The following is an 18,147-nucleotide window of genomic DNA, read 5'->3' as shown; positions in this document are numbered from 1 at the left end:
TTCCAATATCTGGATTCGCAAAAAGAAGTTTTATCATAGGAAATGGAAGCATCAAGTGTCTACTTTATTTTGATATATGGAATGGGAAAGAGTGTGATAGTTAATTAACTGATATAAGTTCAGGGCCATTTTATGCATAAAGTGAACATAGCTCTTTTTTGTGGAATATTCTTTTACACAAGATCTATAATTTAATATTTCTCCGCCAAATTAGACATGACATTGTAAAAAAGGTCTTTAATATTTAAAATGATTCATACATGTTTTTTGTGATCTGTAAAAAGGTTCATTAATCTATAACGCCAATTCCATACAACACTTTTCTTTCATCAAAGACATTTTGGGCTCAACCCTTGAAAGCTGTTTGACTTTCTATTTTCTATTCATCCAGCTGTATACGTTACCTTCAAATTATTTGGTTCTAAAATAGCTGCATCAAAGTACGTGCAGTTATAATATTACAATGTTGGATTTGCCTGAAATAATAGCCCTTTTCTCACAAATTGATACATTTTTTGAAAGACAATACGAGGAGAAACATACAGTATTTACTTAGTAAGACAGTCCATGATTATCCGACTAGGGGAGAATTTCATTTCAATGGGATCAATTAAGTTTAACTCATAAATTAAGCCAAGTTTATAAAAAACATGAAAACTTTTTTCACTCTAGACCCATCCAACAAATATCAAAATTACATAACAGAAAAAAATTTATTTTCTGTATAATATACATTGAACTACTTATGTCTTCTTGTCATCATTTGGGATGATCGGAATTCAGGTCCAGTTCGTATTTCCATTGACCAGGGATTACTCCATTTAGGTAGGCGGAATGACAATATCCGAACCACCAGCCACCCTTAGTGTAGCCAAAACACGCCATCGAGGACGAGACTTTCTAAAAAAAATTGAAAATGAAAGTGGAAACAGTGAATCATTTTATTGTAAAGGGTGTTGAAAAGGATATTGAAATTTTTTAATAGTAAGGTAAATTATAAAAGTAAAAATATAAATTCGTGGGAATCACATGTCATGTCTAATTTTCATATTTTTATCAACGTAGATATGTTTTCAGGAAATAATAAATGTAGTAAAGTGAAGGAATCGTTTTCATTTTATACTTAAACCTGACATCCTTTCTTAACTTTGATAATATCATATAGTAAAATTGACTATACATTGCTTCATATATATTTTTCATTATAACGAAGAGCAACGGTTTCTGTGGCGAAGTTTTCAAAACAAACATATCTAATACTGCTTTATCATAATATTTGAAAGATAAAAAATGATATGTAATTATTAACAGAACCAAAGCAAGAAGGAAAGAACAGTAGTTCAAATTAAACTATTAGAACAGTACGTATTGTTAGGGCGTTGGGTACCAGGGTACTTTCGGCAACTAATATCAAAAAACATGATGAACATTTATTTGACCATTAATTGGAAAGCTGTCATTTTACAAAAAATTAAATGAATGGCAGTTTTTTTGAAAGTCTAACATGTAGATTTGGCTTAGAGACAGTTTCCATGCTGCAGATTAAAAGTTTTAACTTTATACTGCTAACATTTTTTGCCTCTGATATCATAAGACTCCCATGACACGAAAAGATTTATATACAAAATATAAAGAGCATCTTGGTATCTTTTCACTTGCTGTTCCATTGGAGTAAGTTCCCAGATGTAATTTAAAGTCATCGTCAGCACCACTGATCCGGAAGTCCGAGTAATATCGGAAGTACCGGTGTCCATTTGTGTTTTTTTATTTTAACATAAAGAGAGGAAGAATTGCGAGTTAGTTCATGTATTGCATCATTTCCTGAAAAAAAGGTTTAGGAAAATATGAAAGAAAAAATGAAATCATTAGAAAAAGGAGATATTGAGAGAGAATCAAATCTGAATTTTACCTAACCAATATTCAGGAGACACGTTCCCAAAACCATTTTGATATTCTGTCCAATTCCTTGCAAAAGACACAGATCCATCTATTCGCTTTTGAAAAAGAACAGAAACGTTTTCTTTTTCCGTAGAAGGTCGAATAAACTGTATCACCCATTTTGAACTACCGTAAATCTTGAAATTTTTACGTCGATTTTATTTTGCGAATCTGGGTCAAAATGCTATTGATTAATTTTTGCGTTTCAAAATTTTGCGAATGACCACTACTTTGTTTACATTTTCTTATTGTTGAATTATTTTTAAGAAAAATATTTTTGCGAATGCAATGAACTCGCAAATTTGCTAAAATTTTATCTACAGCAAGAATTTCCAGATTTATGGTATTTCATGTGTATAAACAAGGAAGGCATGTGCTGCCTGCTTTTAGCTTCTTTAAAGATGTAACTAAATCTAAGAGTAGTTAGCTATATACAATATTTCAAGCCAAAAAAAAAATTGCATGGTAGCTCATCATAAATGCACAAGATCCACTTATAGTAGTATACGAATGAGATAGAGTCTGTAAATAAAAAAAATTAATCTATCATATTGATGTCGACATGAGAAAACAGGTACTAGTGTACTAGTATTTCTTTTTTAGCCCTAAACTTTATGGTGAAACTATTAATACTACTTACAGCGTATATTTTCCTTATGCAATTAAGGTAGTGATATATGTTTCAAACATCTTATAAATGTCCAGCACTCATTTTAATATTACGATATTGCGGACTAACTCCATTAAAAAAATTTAAAAAGAGTTTTACACACCGTCCACCCACCTCCCATGATGTCCATACCACAGAGTACTTCTTTATATGTGGAGTTTCTCCACGGATGTATTTGGTAAATACCCGTTCTTTTGATTCCAGTGTTGAAAATATCAAGACAGTCCATTGCAAAGGCTTTAAACAGTAAAGATGAAAATTGTCTAATTGAAATTTTAGCTTATTGACATTGATGTCTCTTATTTTAAAAATTTCATCAAGCATGTATTCAACTTCTATAAGAAAAACTCTTTCAAAGAAACCAATTTTTGGATAACCTCATTTTGAAGCTTTTAAGATAGCTGCACAATGTCTATCGGACAATATTTTGAACTTGGATTTTCAGTTATAGCAAAAGGATTTAATCAAAAATATAATGAAAAATATAATACAAAATATTAGCAAACAAGGGCACAGCAAAGGATATCATTTCTTCGCAAAGAGAAAATAAATCTTAAAAAAATGAAGGCAACATTCAACACCCATTCTCATGCAAATTACATCACTCCCGTTTCTCACAAGAGGAACCTAAACACATGCGCACGCAAACGCGCAACTATATACCTTCCAAGTCCCTTGCAAGGAGAGAATTATACATACAACTTATCAACTGTATCAACTTACTTACTCTTATTACAATATTTTCCAGTCCAGTTCTCAGAACAGCCACTCGAACATAATCCAGTTACTGGGTCACAGGTTGACCCAATTTTGCAATAATTTTGGCATTCTCACAATGTTGCTTTCTCCAATATACATAATTTTTTGCATAATTTGTATCATAATTCGCCTCATTTATTTAATGAAAATTTCTACTGGAAATATCGAAATTCAGAATCCCCTCATTAAACACAAAATATTAAAATTCGTACGTGAACTGCATGTAGCCCCAGTCCAACCAGGTGAACATCCATGAGGACATACCCAGTTTATAAAATCACCACGTTTTTTTTTAGCATACCTTGTTTGCAAAAAGCCCCAGTCCATCCGGCAGAGCAACCGTTTGGACATGAACCGTTAACAATATCACAGGCTCCACCGCCACTGCAATGACCGCATAGAAGACTACATTTGTCTCCAAATGTACCTGCTGAACACGCTTAAAAAGATAAAAAAAATTGTCGAAGTAAATCAATGATTGAAAAGGTAGAGTTTTTGGGAGGCATTTTCTATACATGTATAATAAACATTTGATAAAAAATAATAAAAATGCATTTATATTTTAGGATAAAATATGTGTTTTATTCGAATTATTAGCTGTTGAATGGTCAGTTACACGTAAATTTGATTCATTTAACGAAAAATTGCTTCATCGTTAGTGGATAATAGAATTTTAAGGGTTGATAAGCCAAACATGTAGAAAAATAATGAACGGAAGGACAAATATTTTCATTGTAAAACGTGCAAAAATAAAATTATTTGTGAACGCCTTATTATCTCTACCCCAAATCGAAGTACATAGGTTGCAGATGCTACAATAATGAAGTGTCGCCTGAATCTGTTTACTGTGCGCATTATAAATATGAAGGAAAAAAGTTACCAAAGCAAGATTTGCAATATTTTTTCGCCTTTTAGTTGCAGCAAGCAAGGACGCCGGCAGGAAAGCTTTACCAATTAAATTCTTAAAAAAGCAAGGGCATCGCAAAAACGGGTATCGTCTCGAAAAGAGCATATCTGTAAATCAAGGCTGGTTTTACACCGATCCCGATGCAAATTACGTCTCCTCCCTTTCGCACAGGAATAACTCACCCATCCAAAAACAAATGAACACACTATGTCCCTTCCAGATCCCTTGCGACGAGATAAGAAGCAAATAAAAGCTACCTACTTTTCCTTCCGCAATGACAAACAAATTATTTATACAGTAAAAATGTCAAGATAGTGTCACTAAGCATTAAGCAGGATGTCCGCACACTATCGCTCTTACATGTATATCAATAGGCAATATTAATATAAGCATGAAAAGTCTGCATATTTATGCGTATTTTAAGCAGACTTTATATGCTTACCTTTGAAATTGTCCACAAACGTTCGTCAACGTAAACCCTACATAATTTTGTTCATTATTGAATTTAGGGATACATAAATTATACAAAAAACAGGCAAACGTTTTTGGGAGAACGTAAGAAAGATAATAATAAATTTGTTCATTATTGAGTTAAGGGAAAAATAAATTAAACGACAAACAGGCAAACGTTTTTGGATTAACGTAAGAAAGATGAAATTTAAACAAGCACTCATTTTACATACAATGTATACATGTATGATAGGGAATCATAAAGTCTGTAACTTTCGGAAAGTAAAAATGAGAAAAAAACATGTACTTGTTCATTGTTGGGTAATAAGCTGATAAGAAGTCTTACGTTGGGTACAGTTGCTTCCTGTCCATCCTGCAGAACATCCGTTTGGGCCACTCACACTATCACAAGTTCTATTTATACAATGTCCACAGTTGAACATACAGGTTCTGCCATATTTACCAGCAGGACAAGCTGTAAATGAGCATAGATTTATTTTTCATTTCGTGAGCTTTCTTTTTTATTGCTACAAGTATTAACTTAAAATTTTCATTATTAAGTTATACCAACAAATTTATCAAATATTAAAAGCAACAACAACAAAAAAAACATCACTAATCGTTTTTTGTGGTGAAAAAACATAATAACAAGAAAATAAAGATAACTAACTACTTTAGAGCTTTACCTATATTTGAATTACATATACATTTATTTTAACTTCATGTATTTATGAAATCCACTTATGAAAAGAAATATTATGGTGAAAAGTAGGAAATGAGTAGCAAATAAAATTTAACATCATATATTTGAACCGTGACTAAATGATACAAAAATAACCAAGAAAGAAAGATATCTTTCTGTATGAGTATAATACATAATGTACATTGTTTTTGATTTTTTTCTCAATATAGGGGTTCATGTATATTGTAATGCAACAATGTATTTTTCAATAAGATTTCAATAATTATTTTTTCAAAAAAAAAAAAACAGAAAGAAGTTATTACATAAATGTACAAAATTATCACCCCCATTTCTTTTTTTCTTTTAAATTAGCCCTATAAAATGAAATGAAAACTAACCTAGCCCTATATTACATAAATCAGAACTACAACACATGGAAGATTTCTGATTGATAGTCCTCTTTCCAAAGACATCAGTAGTTGTAACTCCTGCTTGGCATTCCTATATAATTAAAAAAGGTTATAAAAATAGTGTTATTAAAATATTCTTTGATTAGATCCTATCAATAAAGAATCAAGCGATAAGGTTAAAATGTAATAACTTAAAAAAGATGCGAGTACAGACCAGATTGTTTGTATATTTAAACTACATGTACCTCTTATGGTAAATTAATACATAGGGGGAAGGGTCGAACATTTCTCAGTACACAAATTTTTCCAAACACTACTACTTATACTTTTTTGACCCCCCAACAACCTTACTGAAAGGGGGGGGGGGCAAACCCTACGCCCGATTTTCAATGCCTACATTATATCAATGTTTGAAAGTAAAGTGGGGGAGGGGGGCTAAGCCCCACATAGTCCCCCTGGTTCAGATGCTTTTGCCTTACTGATTAATGGCCCTGAGTGCCGAGTATAGGACAAAATTTGTAGCTCTCCATTGGCAAGTGGTGGCGTCTCCATATAAGTAAAAAATTTTCGAGAGGGATGTTAAACAATTAACAATTAATCAATCAATTAACTTACATTCTGAAGTAAACATGATGACACATATAACTTGTCCCCGAACTCCTCCTCCTCGTGTAGATGACAGACCTTACTGCAACATACATTCATAATTATAATTTCTTTCAATAAAGATCCATTACGCAAAAGACACTGTTCATTCAAAATTTTAGTTTTGGACAAGGTAGGGCTTTTGTAATTATTAAAAGCAAATAAGCAATGTCTCAAAATTCATTCAAGCTGAAAAAAGTGTAAGTTGGCATTATGAACAATATCTGCTTTGCAAACATAATCCTTGACGACTATCAAATTATTATAATTTTCCTACAAGATGAGAGAGTTTGGTCGAGGAGTCATTTACTTGTCTCATGAGGAAAGTAAAATTATCTTACAGTTAGGTATGTATATACATGTACCTGGTCAGACTCGCAAACATTGACGTATCGACAAAGTTCTGGGTTGGTGCTTTGTTGGCAGTTAAAACACAGAGGTCCACGTTGACTAGGAAACCCTTGAAACAATATTTTTATTAAAGAAACATAATCATTTTACTTTTCATTTGCCTATTGAATTTATGAATCATTTCCTATAGAATTGATATCAAGAGAAATCAGATAGAATACTAATATTAAAAAATGTTCAACGAGGTACATGCTCTTTACCTTTTATCTGTTTGATGCACTTATGAAATATATATATCATAATATATATATTTAATTTCATGTATATATTACGCATGTATATTCAAGTAAATTTTAAAGATTATTGCAAGAAAAGATACGCAAGTGGGTTAAGACTTAATACTGATATTTCTATGCAAATGAGCTGATAAAAAATCATAAATTGTATATTTTGTGTACAGAGAGAGTTCAAATTGATTTTCTTATAAATACTTAGTACCCACAGTTTATTAATGCAAGTGCACAATATGACGTCATATCATGACGTCATTGTTCTCTTTCATTCAAGGTAATAAATCACATCAACAAAATCACGTCGGCGCAAGGGCAAATCCTATCTAATTTAAAAAAACAACGTAAAATATTAAGGAAAATATTCTTAAAATTAATAAAATTGCTTCACGAATCCTATGCACTTTCACAATCGATAAAAATGTTGGGAAACTTACACTGGGCTGTTAATTTTTACCCTGTTTAAACTAAAAACTTCACAAATAGTAACTAAACAATTGCAGCGCTGACATTTGTGCAGCAATATCTTGAATCCTTTGGATATCCTGCGTTAACGCACCTTTTTCCACGATTTTTTTATACCTTGTTTCTGTTTAACAAAGTAAGGTATGCCCTTGCACCGAAGCGATTTTGTTTACGTTTGTTATAAATTTGTGTAGTAGAGGTCGATGGCGTCATAATATGACGTCATAATGTGTACTGGCTGTCGCATGTCATGGGTATCAAGAATGTATAATAAAACAAGTCTTAATATTTTCTGTGGTGAAGGTAGAGAAATTATTGAATTTAATTAGATATTTTGCATAGAAACCTCCATATGTAGCCTTAACTCACTTGCGTAGAGGAATATACCCCAAAACATATTTTAACATGATATAATTTTACCCGTAGAACCACAACCCTGGAAATTACAAGCATCAGATTTGCAGCAGTGTACACATTGTGGATTGTCATTTCCGGTCAAATTAGACAATTGTCGTCTTCTAGCTGCAACTTGGCGGCCATGACAAATCTGTACATATACACAAACAATCACAGTACAAGTACAATATCGATAAAAATCTTCACATTGTGAATTAAATTATTTTGTTTTTTTTAATTGCAAAATATACATGTAGACATTTAGATTGCTGAACAAAAACTTTGATGGCAATCTGGATATCAAAGCTTAAACTCAGGGGCACTGAGCCATTTTCTTAAAAGTTGATATATGATACAATTTGCATAATATATAAGAAAAAAATTATTGATAATAAAAAAAACTGTATAGCCTCTTTCGATAACCTAGTTACCTCCCCATAGGCACTCTCTAGTATTGGAGGTTTATAACTTCCGGTAGGTAAAAGTTGCTGATGTAGGGGCCAAGGACGTTGCTAAATCGTTTAAAAATGGAGGCCTTTGATAAAATGACAAAGAAACAACTAATTGATTTTATTAAAAAGTGTAAACAACCAACTTTTGGAAACAAACCTGAACTTATACAGAGAGCTAAAGGTGCAAAGGACTTAGGATTAGATGTAGACCATGACGACGTCGATTCGGGAGATCAGCATGCACAGCCACAGGACAAAATAATCACACCGCTTGGGGAAGGAATACCAGTACCGTCAAAGCTAACGGAAGGCTGGGTGACTAACTGCGAGTATTTTCCAGACATTACGGAAAACGAAATTTACAATTACCTGGTATTAAGTAAACGTACCTTTGATTTAAACCAACAATCTGCAAGGCGACAACTTAAAGCCAAAATATTTTATGATGAAGGTCATGTACAGAATATTGAAATTAATCTAGTTACAAAAGACTCTTCACATTGTATTATAAAATGTGACTGCTTACCATCAATTCCAACCAAAGACAAAAGTAAAAAACCTGCGTACAGGTCTTGGGTGTGCTTGTCTAAAGTCACTGGTAGAGTCCACACAGCAGAATGTAACTGTGTTGCAGGGTAAGTAAGTTTTATAATATAATCATGAAAATTACATGTAAATTCTTGATATTAATGTAATAAGCTAGAGCCACTGTGATATACTGAAAAACCAAACCTAGCCCTTTGATTTTTTTTAAACTGCTCTTTGTAACATTTTCTAATGCATAATATTAAAGTATGCCTGACAGGTAAAAATGTGTTCAGTACAGGTAGGCCTACATGTGCATGAAATGTTTTTGTACATTAAATGAGAACTGTTTGAAAAAAGTACTGGTACCAGGTGTCTTTTTCCTTGCATTTTGCATCAGTTATAAAATTCAACATACTACCTGTACTAGCACTTTGTTGTTTTAATGATTATAAATATAAAAAAAATAATAATAATTTCTTTTTTTTTCACTTCTAGAGAAGGGGGTGCTTGCAACCATATCGCAGCATTGTTGTATGGAATTGTTGACATAACAGTAAAAAAACACACTGGTAAAATTGCCCCAACTTCAAAAGCATGCGAGTGGATCAAACCACGTAGCAGAAATCTTTCACCAAAAAAAGCGCAGGACATGGATTTCAGCAAAACAAAGACGAAGGGGAAAAACAAATCATGTTCATATAGTGTCAGTGAGAAAAATCCAGACCTAACCTTACCATCTGTTCAAGTTTTTAAAGAAAATCTGACGAAAATAAATCCAATGGCAGGTTGGCTAAAAAACTTTTCAACTACATGTATTGAAACATTACCCCCCACTGCAAAATCAATACCTGAACTTCACCATATAACCTTCTCTTACATGGACAATGTTGATCTTTTTTCGGATGAATGTAAACAACAATTTATGCAGTATTTTGGTTCACTTCAAGTGTCAGCAAAAGAGTGTGAAATTATTAATAAAATGACCAAAGGTCAACACATAAACCCAACGTGGAGAGAAGCTAGGCATGGGAGACTAACTGCCTCAGACTTTGGTAAAATTGTACGGAGAAAACCAGAGACTTTACCTGACAATTTACTTAAGTATATTCTTGGATACTGTCCATCTTTTTCAAACAAAGCAATGGAATGGGGGAGAGAGCATGAAAAAGTTGCCATTGACTGCTACCTGCTCAAGGTGAGGGAGATACATCCACCACTTACATTCCAGGAGACTGGACTAGTTGTCAGGGAATCGCTACCTCATTTAGGTGCCAGCCCCGATGGACTAGTGTACTGTCCTCACTGCAAGCCTTACCATGGTGTTATTGAAGTAAAGTGTCCGTACAGCTTTAAAGATGTGCATCCCAAAGAAGCGGCCTTAAGTAACAATTTTTTTTGTATCTTAGATGAAAATGGAAATTTACAGTTGAAGAGAAATCATGCATATTATTATCAGGTTCAAGGGGTAATGGCCATCAGTGAAAGAAAGTGGTGTCACTTTATTATATGGACCAATAAAGGTCTTGAATTTGAAAAAATTTTATATGATGAGGAACTTTGGGAAAATGAAATTCTTCCAAAACTTAATTCTTTTTATTGTTCTGCAGTATTACCTGAGCTTTTTTCAGACAGAGTTAAAAGAGGTCTTAAATTAAAATTTTGATGAGTACTGACATGTCACTAAAAGTCTCAAAGGCCATAATAAAAATATCCCTAGATTCTCATTCCCGCCCGCCCAGATTTTATACCTCCGCCTCGATTTTTTTAATTTCTGTTTTTCTTTGTCTTAATTCTCTAGGGATCAGTATTTATCTACCATTCTACTTTTGTTTTAAATCCTGCAAAAGTCTACATGATTTTGACAGCTGAAAAGATGGTAATTCCTGTAATATGGTACATGCATATAATATTTTAAACAAAGGTCATTGGTTGAAAAAGATTGGTGATGATGTGAAGTAAGAGATATTAATTGAACCTTTACTATGACTTTTATTCGGGTACTGTAGATAAAATTACACCGATTGACCTGGTCAATATAAAATCTGCTGAAAAAAAAATTAAAATAAAAGCTGCCTATGGCCTCCATTTTTAAATAAATTCGGATGAGAATCTAGCAATTTATTTATTATGGCTTAATAAGCATGACCAGGTATTACATAACTTAACTGTGCATTTAGGGTATGTGTACATGTACTTTGGTATCATAATCAACATATTTTGTAATACTTGTGAGTATCTGATCAATAAATTTATAACAGAGTACTTTATGTTAATTTTCTAAATGTAGGTACATACATTACGGTACCTCATAATCATGATAATATAGTAATAAATTTTACACAAGACCAAAGATCATTGCAATGATACAAGTACATGATGCATTTATTTTAAAAACTTGATTCATACAGTTACTTTAATAACAGTCAACTGAATTGATATATTTCTGAATCTTTTTAAATGTAGAATTTTTAGATTTTCTGGCATAAGAAATGGCAGTGCAAATGAATGAAGTCATTCTGGCTCATCATTGCTATGATCTTTGGAACACTTGATTTCTTACTTGCTCATGATCGACATACCTAATAAAAATAATGTAAAACGTAAGTAGATTTTTGCTATTTATTAAATGGTATAACTACTTAATAACAAGTTTTCCTCTACATATGCAGTATGTTGCACAATGAAGTACTTAATGCTTATAGTTATTCTGAGAGATACATTATTTTTATGATTTACATAGTAGATTATACTATGACTGAATAAGTGGGGGCATGAGATTACAGAGAGCACACACAACAAACACTGTTTTGGACACTTTGTCGTGAAGTGATATTGGAACCACACCTTGAATAATTTTGAAGTTTTTTATTCGCTACATTGCTCGTTCCACATGGATTCTTAAATTTGCAATCCTTCTGGTTTTTTCCACTTCAGATTTAGTTAGCCTACCATGTTTCTTTAAAGGGGGGATAATGAGATGAATTCCATTTGGAGTGCATAGGTCAGCAATGAGGAACCCTTTGTCACCCATTATTGCATCCCCAGGTTCACATTTTTCAATTAATTTTGACAACTTTGTGATTTGTTTGTCTGATGTACTTCCAGTCCATAAATCGGAGACATGTGTAATCACTCCACTAGGGCTAATTCCAATGAGCACTTTCCATGTCATGTGTGACTTGTAGTCTGAATACATCCTTCCTTTGTTGGAGAGTGACTGAGGTGTTTCTGTATAGATCTCAGTGCAGTCAATAATAAGACGACAATTTGGGTACCTTCGTTTAAAACTGTCAGGCATGTTTTCTTTGATAACATTCCGTTCTGGCCAAGCTACTAAAAAGTCTAGATGCTCATACATCAAATCTAACCATTCATTAAAAATTTTACTGCAGGTTGACACAGATATATTAAATCTTTTAGCTTAATCTTGAATTAAGAGTCCTAACCTTAAACGCATTAATACCATTAAAAACTCATCAATATCTCTCATTTTTTTGGGTCTTCCTCCAGTATCAGGAACTGTACATTTATGAAAGTCTGACAGATGTTGGAATAATAAATAAAAAGTCTCCTTGTTTGGCAGACCAGTATAAAATGAAATATCCTGTTTCAAGTCTTCAACTGTTAAAAACGGTAAGGTTGTACCAGTACTTTTGTCACATAATTTTTTTGAAGAGACCATATTACTCCCACATGTATCAAGGTAACTTTCAATTGTCTGAATACAAACACTGTCATTCTGTTGAACATCAGTTTGTGTCAGTTGATTTTTCTGATGAGATAAGGTTGATGTTTCTATCAATCCACAGTAATCGTGCATTAATACGGATGTGTCCAATACAGATTTGTTTGCATCAACTGTAAAACTAGGGTTTTCAGCAGAATCGGACTCTGAGGTCTCTGAATCTGATCTCACTGTATTTTCTTGTTGATTGTCATTTATTTCTTTTAAAACCTCCGTTGTTTGGTCAAACTGAAAATAAAGGTCTTATATGTGTAGTATAAGTATCCATACAAATATGGTGTACATCATTCAATAAACTAATTAGTTATAATGATTTTTTCTCAGCCTCAAGGAAATATGTCTATACTACGGGTGTAACAATAAAATTATATACCAGTTTGTGGTGATACACGAAACATTGCACCGTATCATTGTACATGTACAAAATTGTACACCTGTGTATCACGATAAATGACGCATTAGGTAAATAATGAAGTTCTTTTACTTTAACCTAATAAAACTGATGATCTTTATTTACTTCTGATATTTATTTACTGTATTCCGAACTTATTCAATTCAATGATACATAAATATATACTGTAAACTTTATCAAGTTTATGAAAAAAATCTACAATCCCCACCCTTCCACATAATAATCATGATAATCTGATATAAATAATAAACAGAGAAATTCAGTTTATACTAAATACCACAGGGAACATAAAATTAATATCACAATACATAGGCTTATCATGATACAACCTCATTGTATCACTATACATCATGGTACGCTGCTTTTCATGCTATAATCGAGTCATTACACCTTGATTTGAAACTGGTAAAAACGTCCTTGATTTTATTTACCCAATTCTGATACATAAAAAAAAATACATACGTTTGTAGTCTTAAATGTTTTGTGATGAAAAATAGATGGTAATGGATGCTCCTTCGTCGGACCAGACAGCGAGATGAAATGCTCGGAACATAGTCTAGAGCAACTTGTTGGCTTCCAATTCTTGCGGCTGACACGGTTTTTCCATATCATTTTATGTTTTTTATTAACTGGGAATCGATGTAATGTCACTTTTCTATCCTTAATATTTTTGCCACTATAATTGTGACAGTTCGTGGCACAGCAGTATAATTTCCCCATCACCAGGATCACAAATGACCGAATTTATTACTTGTTTACAAAGACGATCTCTTTTTTTTTTTACCTACCGGAAGTACAAATAGAAAAAATTCTTGCATAAAAGAGTTCCGATTTTCAAGAAAGATAACCTAGTTATAGAAAGACGCTATACATAGTAGACTCTTTTTAAATATGAAAATTTTTAAAATGCGAAATATAACTGCTTTAGAAACGCAAACTCAATTCTTAATAATTATTATTTATAATTATCATTATTGTAAATTTTTTTTACCCTTTCTGTGTAGCATCCCATGTTGTAGAGTTGTTCGCCATTAATGGTCGTAAATTGTTCCACGAAACATACCTATTTTAGGGCATGCATAAAATTTTTTACAAAGTACAACATTATATTTATTACCTACCTATTCCTAAATAAAAAATTATTATGTGACAACGGAATTGGTAAATGAAATATTTCACACAAAGAATTTTATAGAAGATATAGTAGAAACTTTACCTCTTTCTTTGCTTGTTCGAACTATCTGGCATTACAATTTTCTTATACTTTCTGACGAGAGCTTGACTATGTGACTTATGACTCTGCTAACCAGGACATGATTTCAACTAAAATACTTCAACATTACACTTCTTAACCCATATCATTATGGCAATGCTTATTTGGAGTTTGATTTTTCTTTATTTCTCTCAAAATCATTGCCCTTCTCTAACAATAATATGTCTCAGTTAATTTGATACTTAAGAAAATGCTCCAAGGACAAAATTTCTAAAATGAGGCAAACTATTGAAAAACTAGATGATGAAACAAGGATATTTTGTAAAAGTCTTTTCGCAAGTTTTATGCTTGATACAACGGCGTTTTTAGAAAATACAATTCCTCATTAAGTTAAATGCTGACTATGTTTTTCATACTAATTGTTAGGTCATTATTTACACACTGGATTATCTACAAACAACTTTTTGCCCACATTATCCAAGGGATGATTATTTGAAGAAATTGACTCCTGACTTTGAAGAAATATAAGTAGTTTAATTAGAATGATTTTTCACAATATGTATATTATTTTGTACATTTTTGTTTTACAATACTGCGACCTTGTGCCATCCTTTAGTATTTTGTTTATAAGAAAATATATGGTTTCTACATAAATGTATGAACAACTTTCATACTAAGCCATTACTAAAACCATTATGTTAAAAGAGACTATATGTATCTGTAATTTTTTTTACATGACTTTTATTTTGAAGATAAAACTCAATTATTTGTTAAACATTAATGTATAATTTTTTCCCTCTTTTATTGTGGCGTTAACCTTTGCTAGAAGGAAATGACATTTATTTTTCTTTTACTAGTTTCCCTTCAAATTCGATTTGTATTACATCGTGTTTTTTTTAAATAAGCTCAAATGCTTACGTCACCAGTAGGACATTTTCTGATGAGATGACAGTGGAGAGGTGATACAGTATCCGTACAGGACAAACAGTGTAAGGATTCTACAACATGAAATAATTTTGAAATAATATACAGCCACTCAAGCGCAAAGAAAAGTTAATGAGCGTGAATATTTTAAAATCGTTGGAAAAGCTCCTTTCTTCTGTTTTGACATTTTCTTCTCACTGGCCCTAAAGTACAACCTACTGTATTTTTATATGAGCATATTTTTTAAATAACTATTCAAACGCAATAATCAAACAAGACCATGTTTATATAGGACGCCACCTGTATTTCCCAGTGATGGCAGAGAGGATAGTTAAAGGGATGCTTTCTCCTCCTAGGTACCTGATCCCACATGTAGTGTTCACAGGGTCAATGCTTTTTGCCCTTGTTTACTACGGTCGATCAGTGTTCCTTTTTCAAATACTTCAATTTTAATGTGCTATACGAGAGTAAAATATAGGCGGAGTAACTTATATATATTATAACTTACATATATAAAAACGGGGGTTGTCCGGTAAAATCGTGGACAAAGAGTTTTTCTCAAAAAATGTGCACATTAAGCTGAAATTTTCACCAAATGTTTTTTTTAAATTAAATCTTAAATCGCAGTTTGCCACTGAAGGCAAATTTTAATAAGGAAAACTGAAAATTAAATAAAAAAGGACTCAGTTGCTTTGATAAACAAAGTCCATTAATGAATTCCTCGTTATCACTGATTGTTAACACACATTGTAATAAAAAGCAAATACCTTTAAAGAACCGGTCTAAAGCCTTCATAATCCCAAGAAATGAAAGGGAATTTTAGTAAATCAGCATATGTTTATTCCGCTACAATCAGCAGGCCGTTAATCTTTATCACACGTTTCTTATCATATGTGTAACACATACATGTATCATCACACTAGGTCGAGAGAAGCAATTCTAAAACCTCGAAAGAGAATGAGAAGGGGATATTGAGGCATACTGTATACAGGTTTATTTTCGCCTTTTTGCACTTGCAAACAAAATTGCCCCATTTTGAATTCGCTCATTAACAATTTTGTTAACGAAATTGTACGGTGTAAATTGAGATCGCCCCGTTTAAAATTCGCCAACATGTAATAAGGGCGAATGGGGCGAAAATAAAAGGGGGGAATTTCCCTGTATATAGTATTTGGAAGAAAACTGTTAAAGTTTAGTGCATATTGTGTTTATAAAAACATCTTGGGCACCTCTACGTATTGAATCAGAATTTTCATTCTTAAACATAAAAGATGTCTAGATAATGTAATGAATTGTTGTTTCATTTATGTACAATTTCTTAAACGAGGGAAATAGGGGCCTAATTGACAAACAAGTTTATGAAGCTAAAATATCAGTAGTCTCTATTAAAGTCATCATTTCGTAAGTTCTGTGGTAGATACAATGACCTTGTCAACAAATACAATTTATCATTGACCCTTTCCAAACTGATATGCTTGCTGCAGGCCTGCAGGAAGTCTGCTGCAAGCTTGCAGCAAAGAAAATTTTTCGCTGGAAAGAAAAGTTCTTATTCGCAGTTGATTGCCGCTAGCTGCGATCTTGCGGCAAACATTGCAGCAATTGGCAAGCTTGCAGCAAACTCGCAGGAACCAAACATGTTTCCATGAACATTGCAAGAAACACACACGCCAATCTAACGTTTGCAGCAAGGTCCAGGGAACATTTAATAATTTGAATGTTCGCAGGAAATTCGCAAGAACAGTAAACAAGTCACCTGGCTCCGCTGAAATGCATTATTATGGGGCCAACACAGAATTCACAATTTTAATATGTTTCAATTGAGATTGTACATGTTTCAGTATTTTGTTTCAGAAATAAACAACAATGTTAAAAAGTTCTCTCTGAAATGATCTTTTAGTTGGTAACGTGATCAAATCCTGTGAAGCCCAAATGGTTTCTCAGTAGACTTGATCAAGTACCAACTAAAAGTTCATTACCCAGTGAACTTTCAACATCGTTGTTTTTACTTATATTAACATCTGAGACGAATACTTATAAATTCCGGGTAAAATTGCATTTATTACATTAACGGGCCGACGTATTGCAATGTTGTTACGCGCAATGACCTAGGGTGTCAAGAAGTTGATTGGTTTGAAAGTTCGTGTCGCTCCAACGTTTTAATATTTACAATGATGTTCAGAAGTCCAGTTCACAAATTCTGTGTTTACAATGAAAAAACAATGATCCTTACTGAAAATCTTACTTTTTAATAGGTTTTTAATATATATAAAGAAAAAAAGAGGTGATATCCCTGTTTTAGTTAAGATACCTTGATATGAATTTCGGGTTATAAAGGTACGTCCGTTTTAGGCTGTGATTATAGTATTTAAAACATTCTTCATACCAAATGATCGCCCTCTTTGCACAGTGGTTAGAGCGTCTGGTCTAGAGTCGCGAAGTAAAGAGTTAATCCTGACGTCGCGGGTTCGAATCCCACTGTGGGACGTGGAGTCCGGTCCTTCGGATAAGACCGTTTAAACCGAGGTCCAGTGTCGAAGCAGGTGCTGACACGGAAAATATCCCTCACTGCTCAATGGCCCTGAGTGCGAGTATTGGACAAAATTTGTAGCTCTCCAACGGCAAGTGGTGGTGTCTCCATATGAGTAAAAAATTCTCGAGAGGGGCGTTAAACAATATAAAATCAATAAATCTTTCCAAAGGAAGATCTATGGAACATCTGTTGAATGAATATATCTATATGTGTCAGTTAATTTACCTTTTTCATCGCTTTTACTTGGGTAGTTCCGAGAACAGACAGAAATATATGTAGACAAGATATTACCTCGCCGAGCGATTTGGCCGCTTATGACCTCTGACCCTCAAATAAAATTCACACAGAATTGAACATATTTACTCTTCAATAAGTTCTCT

At 32.9% G+C, this 18,147-nt stretch overlaps 2 protein-coding genes across 2 annotated transcripts; one reads left to right on the top strand and one right to left on the bottom strand.

Moving 5' to 3' along the window:
• The first annotated feature begins 8,472 nt into the window (after window positions 1-8,472).
• Window positions 8,473-10,611, top strand: LOC134245504 (uncharacterized). Its single transcript, XM_062727791.1, has 2 exons — window positions 8,473-9,050; window positions 9,439-10,611. Exons 1-2 carry the CDS (start codon window positions 8,491-8,493, stop codon window positions 10,604-10,606), a joined length of 1,728 nt encoding a protein of 575 aa, XP_062583775.1. The 5' UTR covers window positions 8,473-8,490; the 3' UTR covers window positions 10,607-10,611.
• Window positions 10,612-12,364: 1,753 nt separating this feature from the next.
• LOC134245406 (THAP domain-containing protein 5-like) lies at window positions 12,365-13,851 on the bottom strand. Its single transcript, XM_062727699.1, has 2 exons — window positions 13,563-13,851; window positions 12,365-12,916 (listed from the first exon to the last, which is right to left on the bottom strand). Exons 1-2 carry the CDS (start codon window positions 13,818-13,820, stop codon window positions 12,365-12,367), a joined length of 810 nt encoding a protein of 269 aa, XP_062583683.1. The 5' UTR covers window positions 13,821-13,851.
• Window positions 13,852-18,147: the final 4,296 nt, after the last annotated feature.

This window comes from Saccostrea cucullata, unplaced genomic scaffold (assembly GCF_032062105.1).
Source record: "Saccostrea cucullata isolate Sc308-1 unplaced genomic scaffold, CSIRO_AGI_Scuc_v1 ctg1883, whole genome shotgun sequence".
NCBI classification, from domain to species: domain Eukaryota; kingdom Metazoa; phylum Mollusca; class Bivalvia; order Ostreida; family Ostreidae; genus Saccostrea; species Saccostrea cuccullata.
This window is presented reverse-complemented; position numbering and strand designations above follow the sequence as displayed.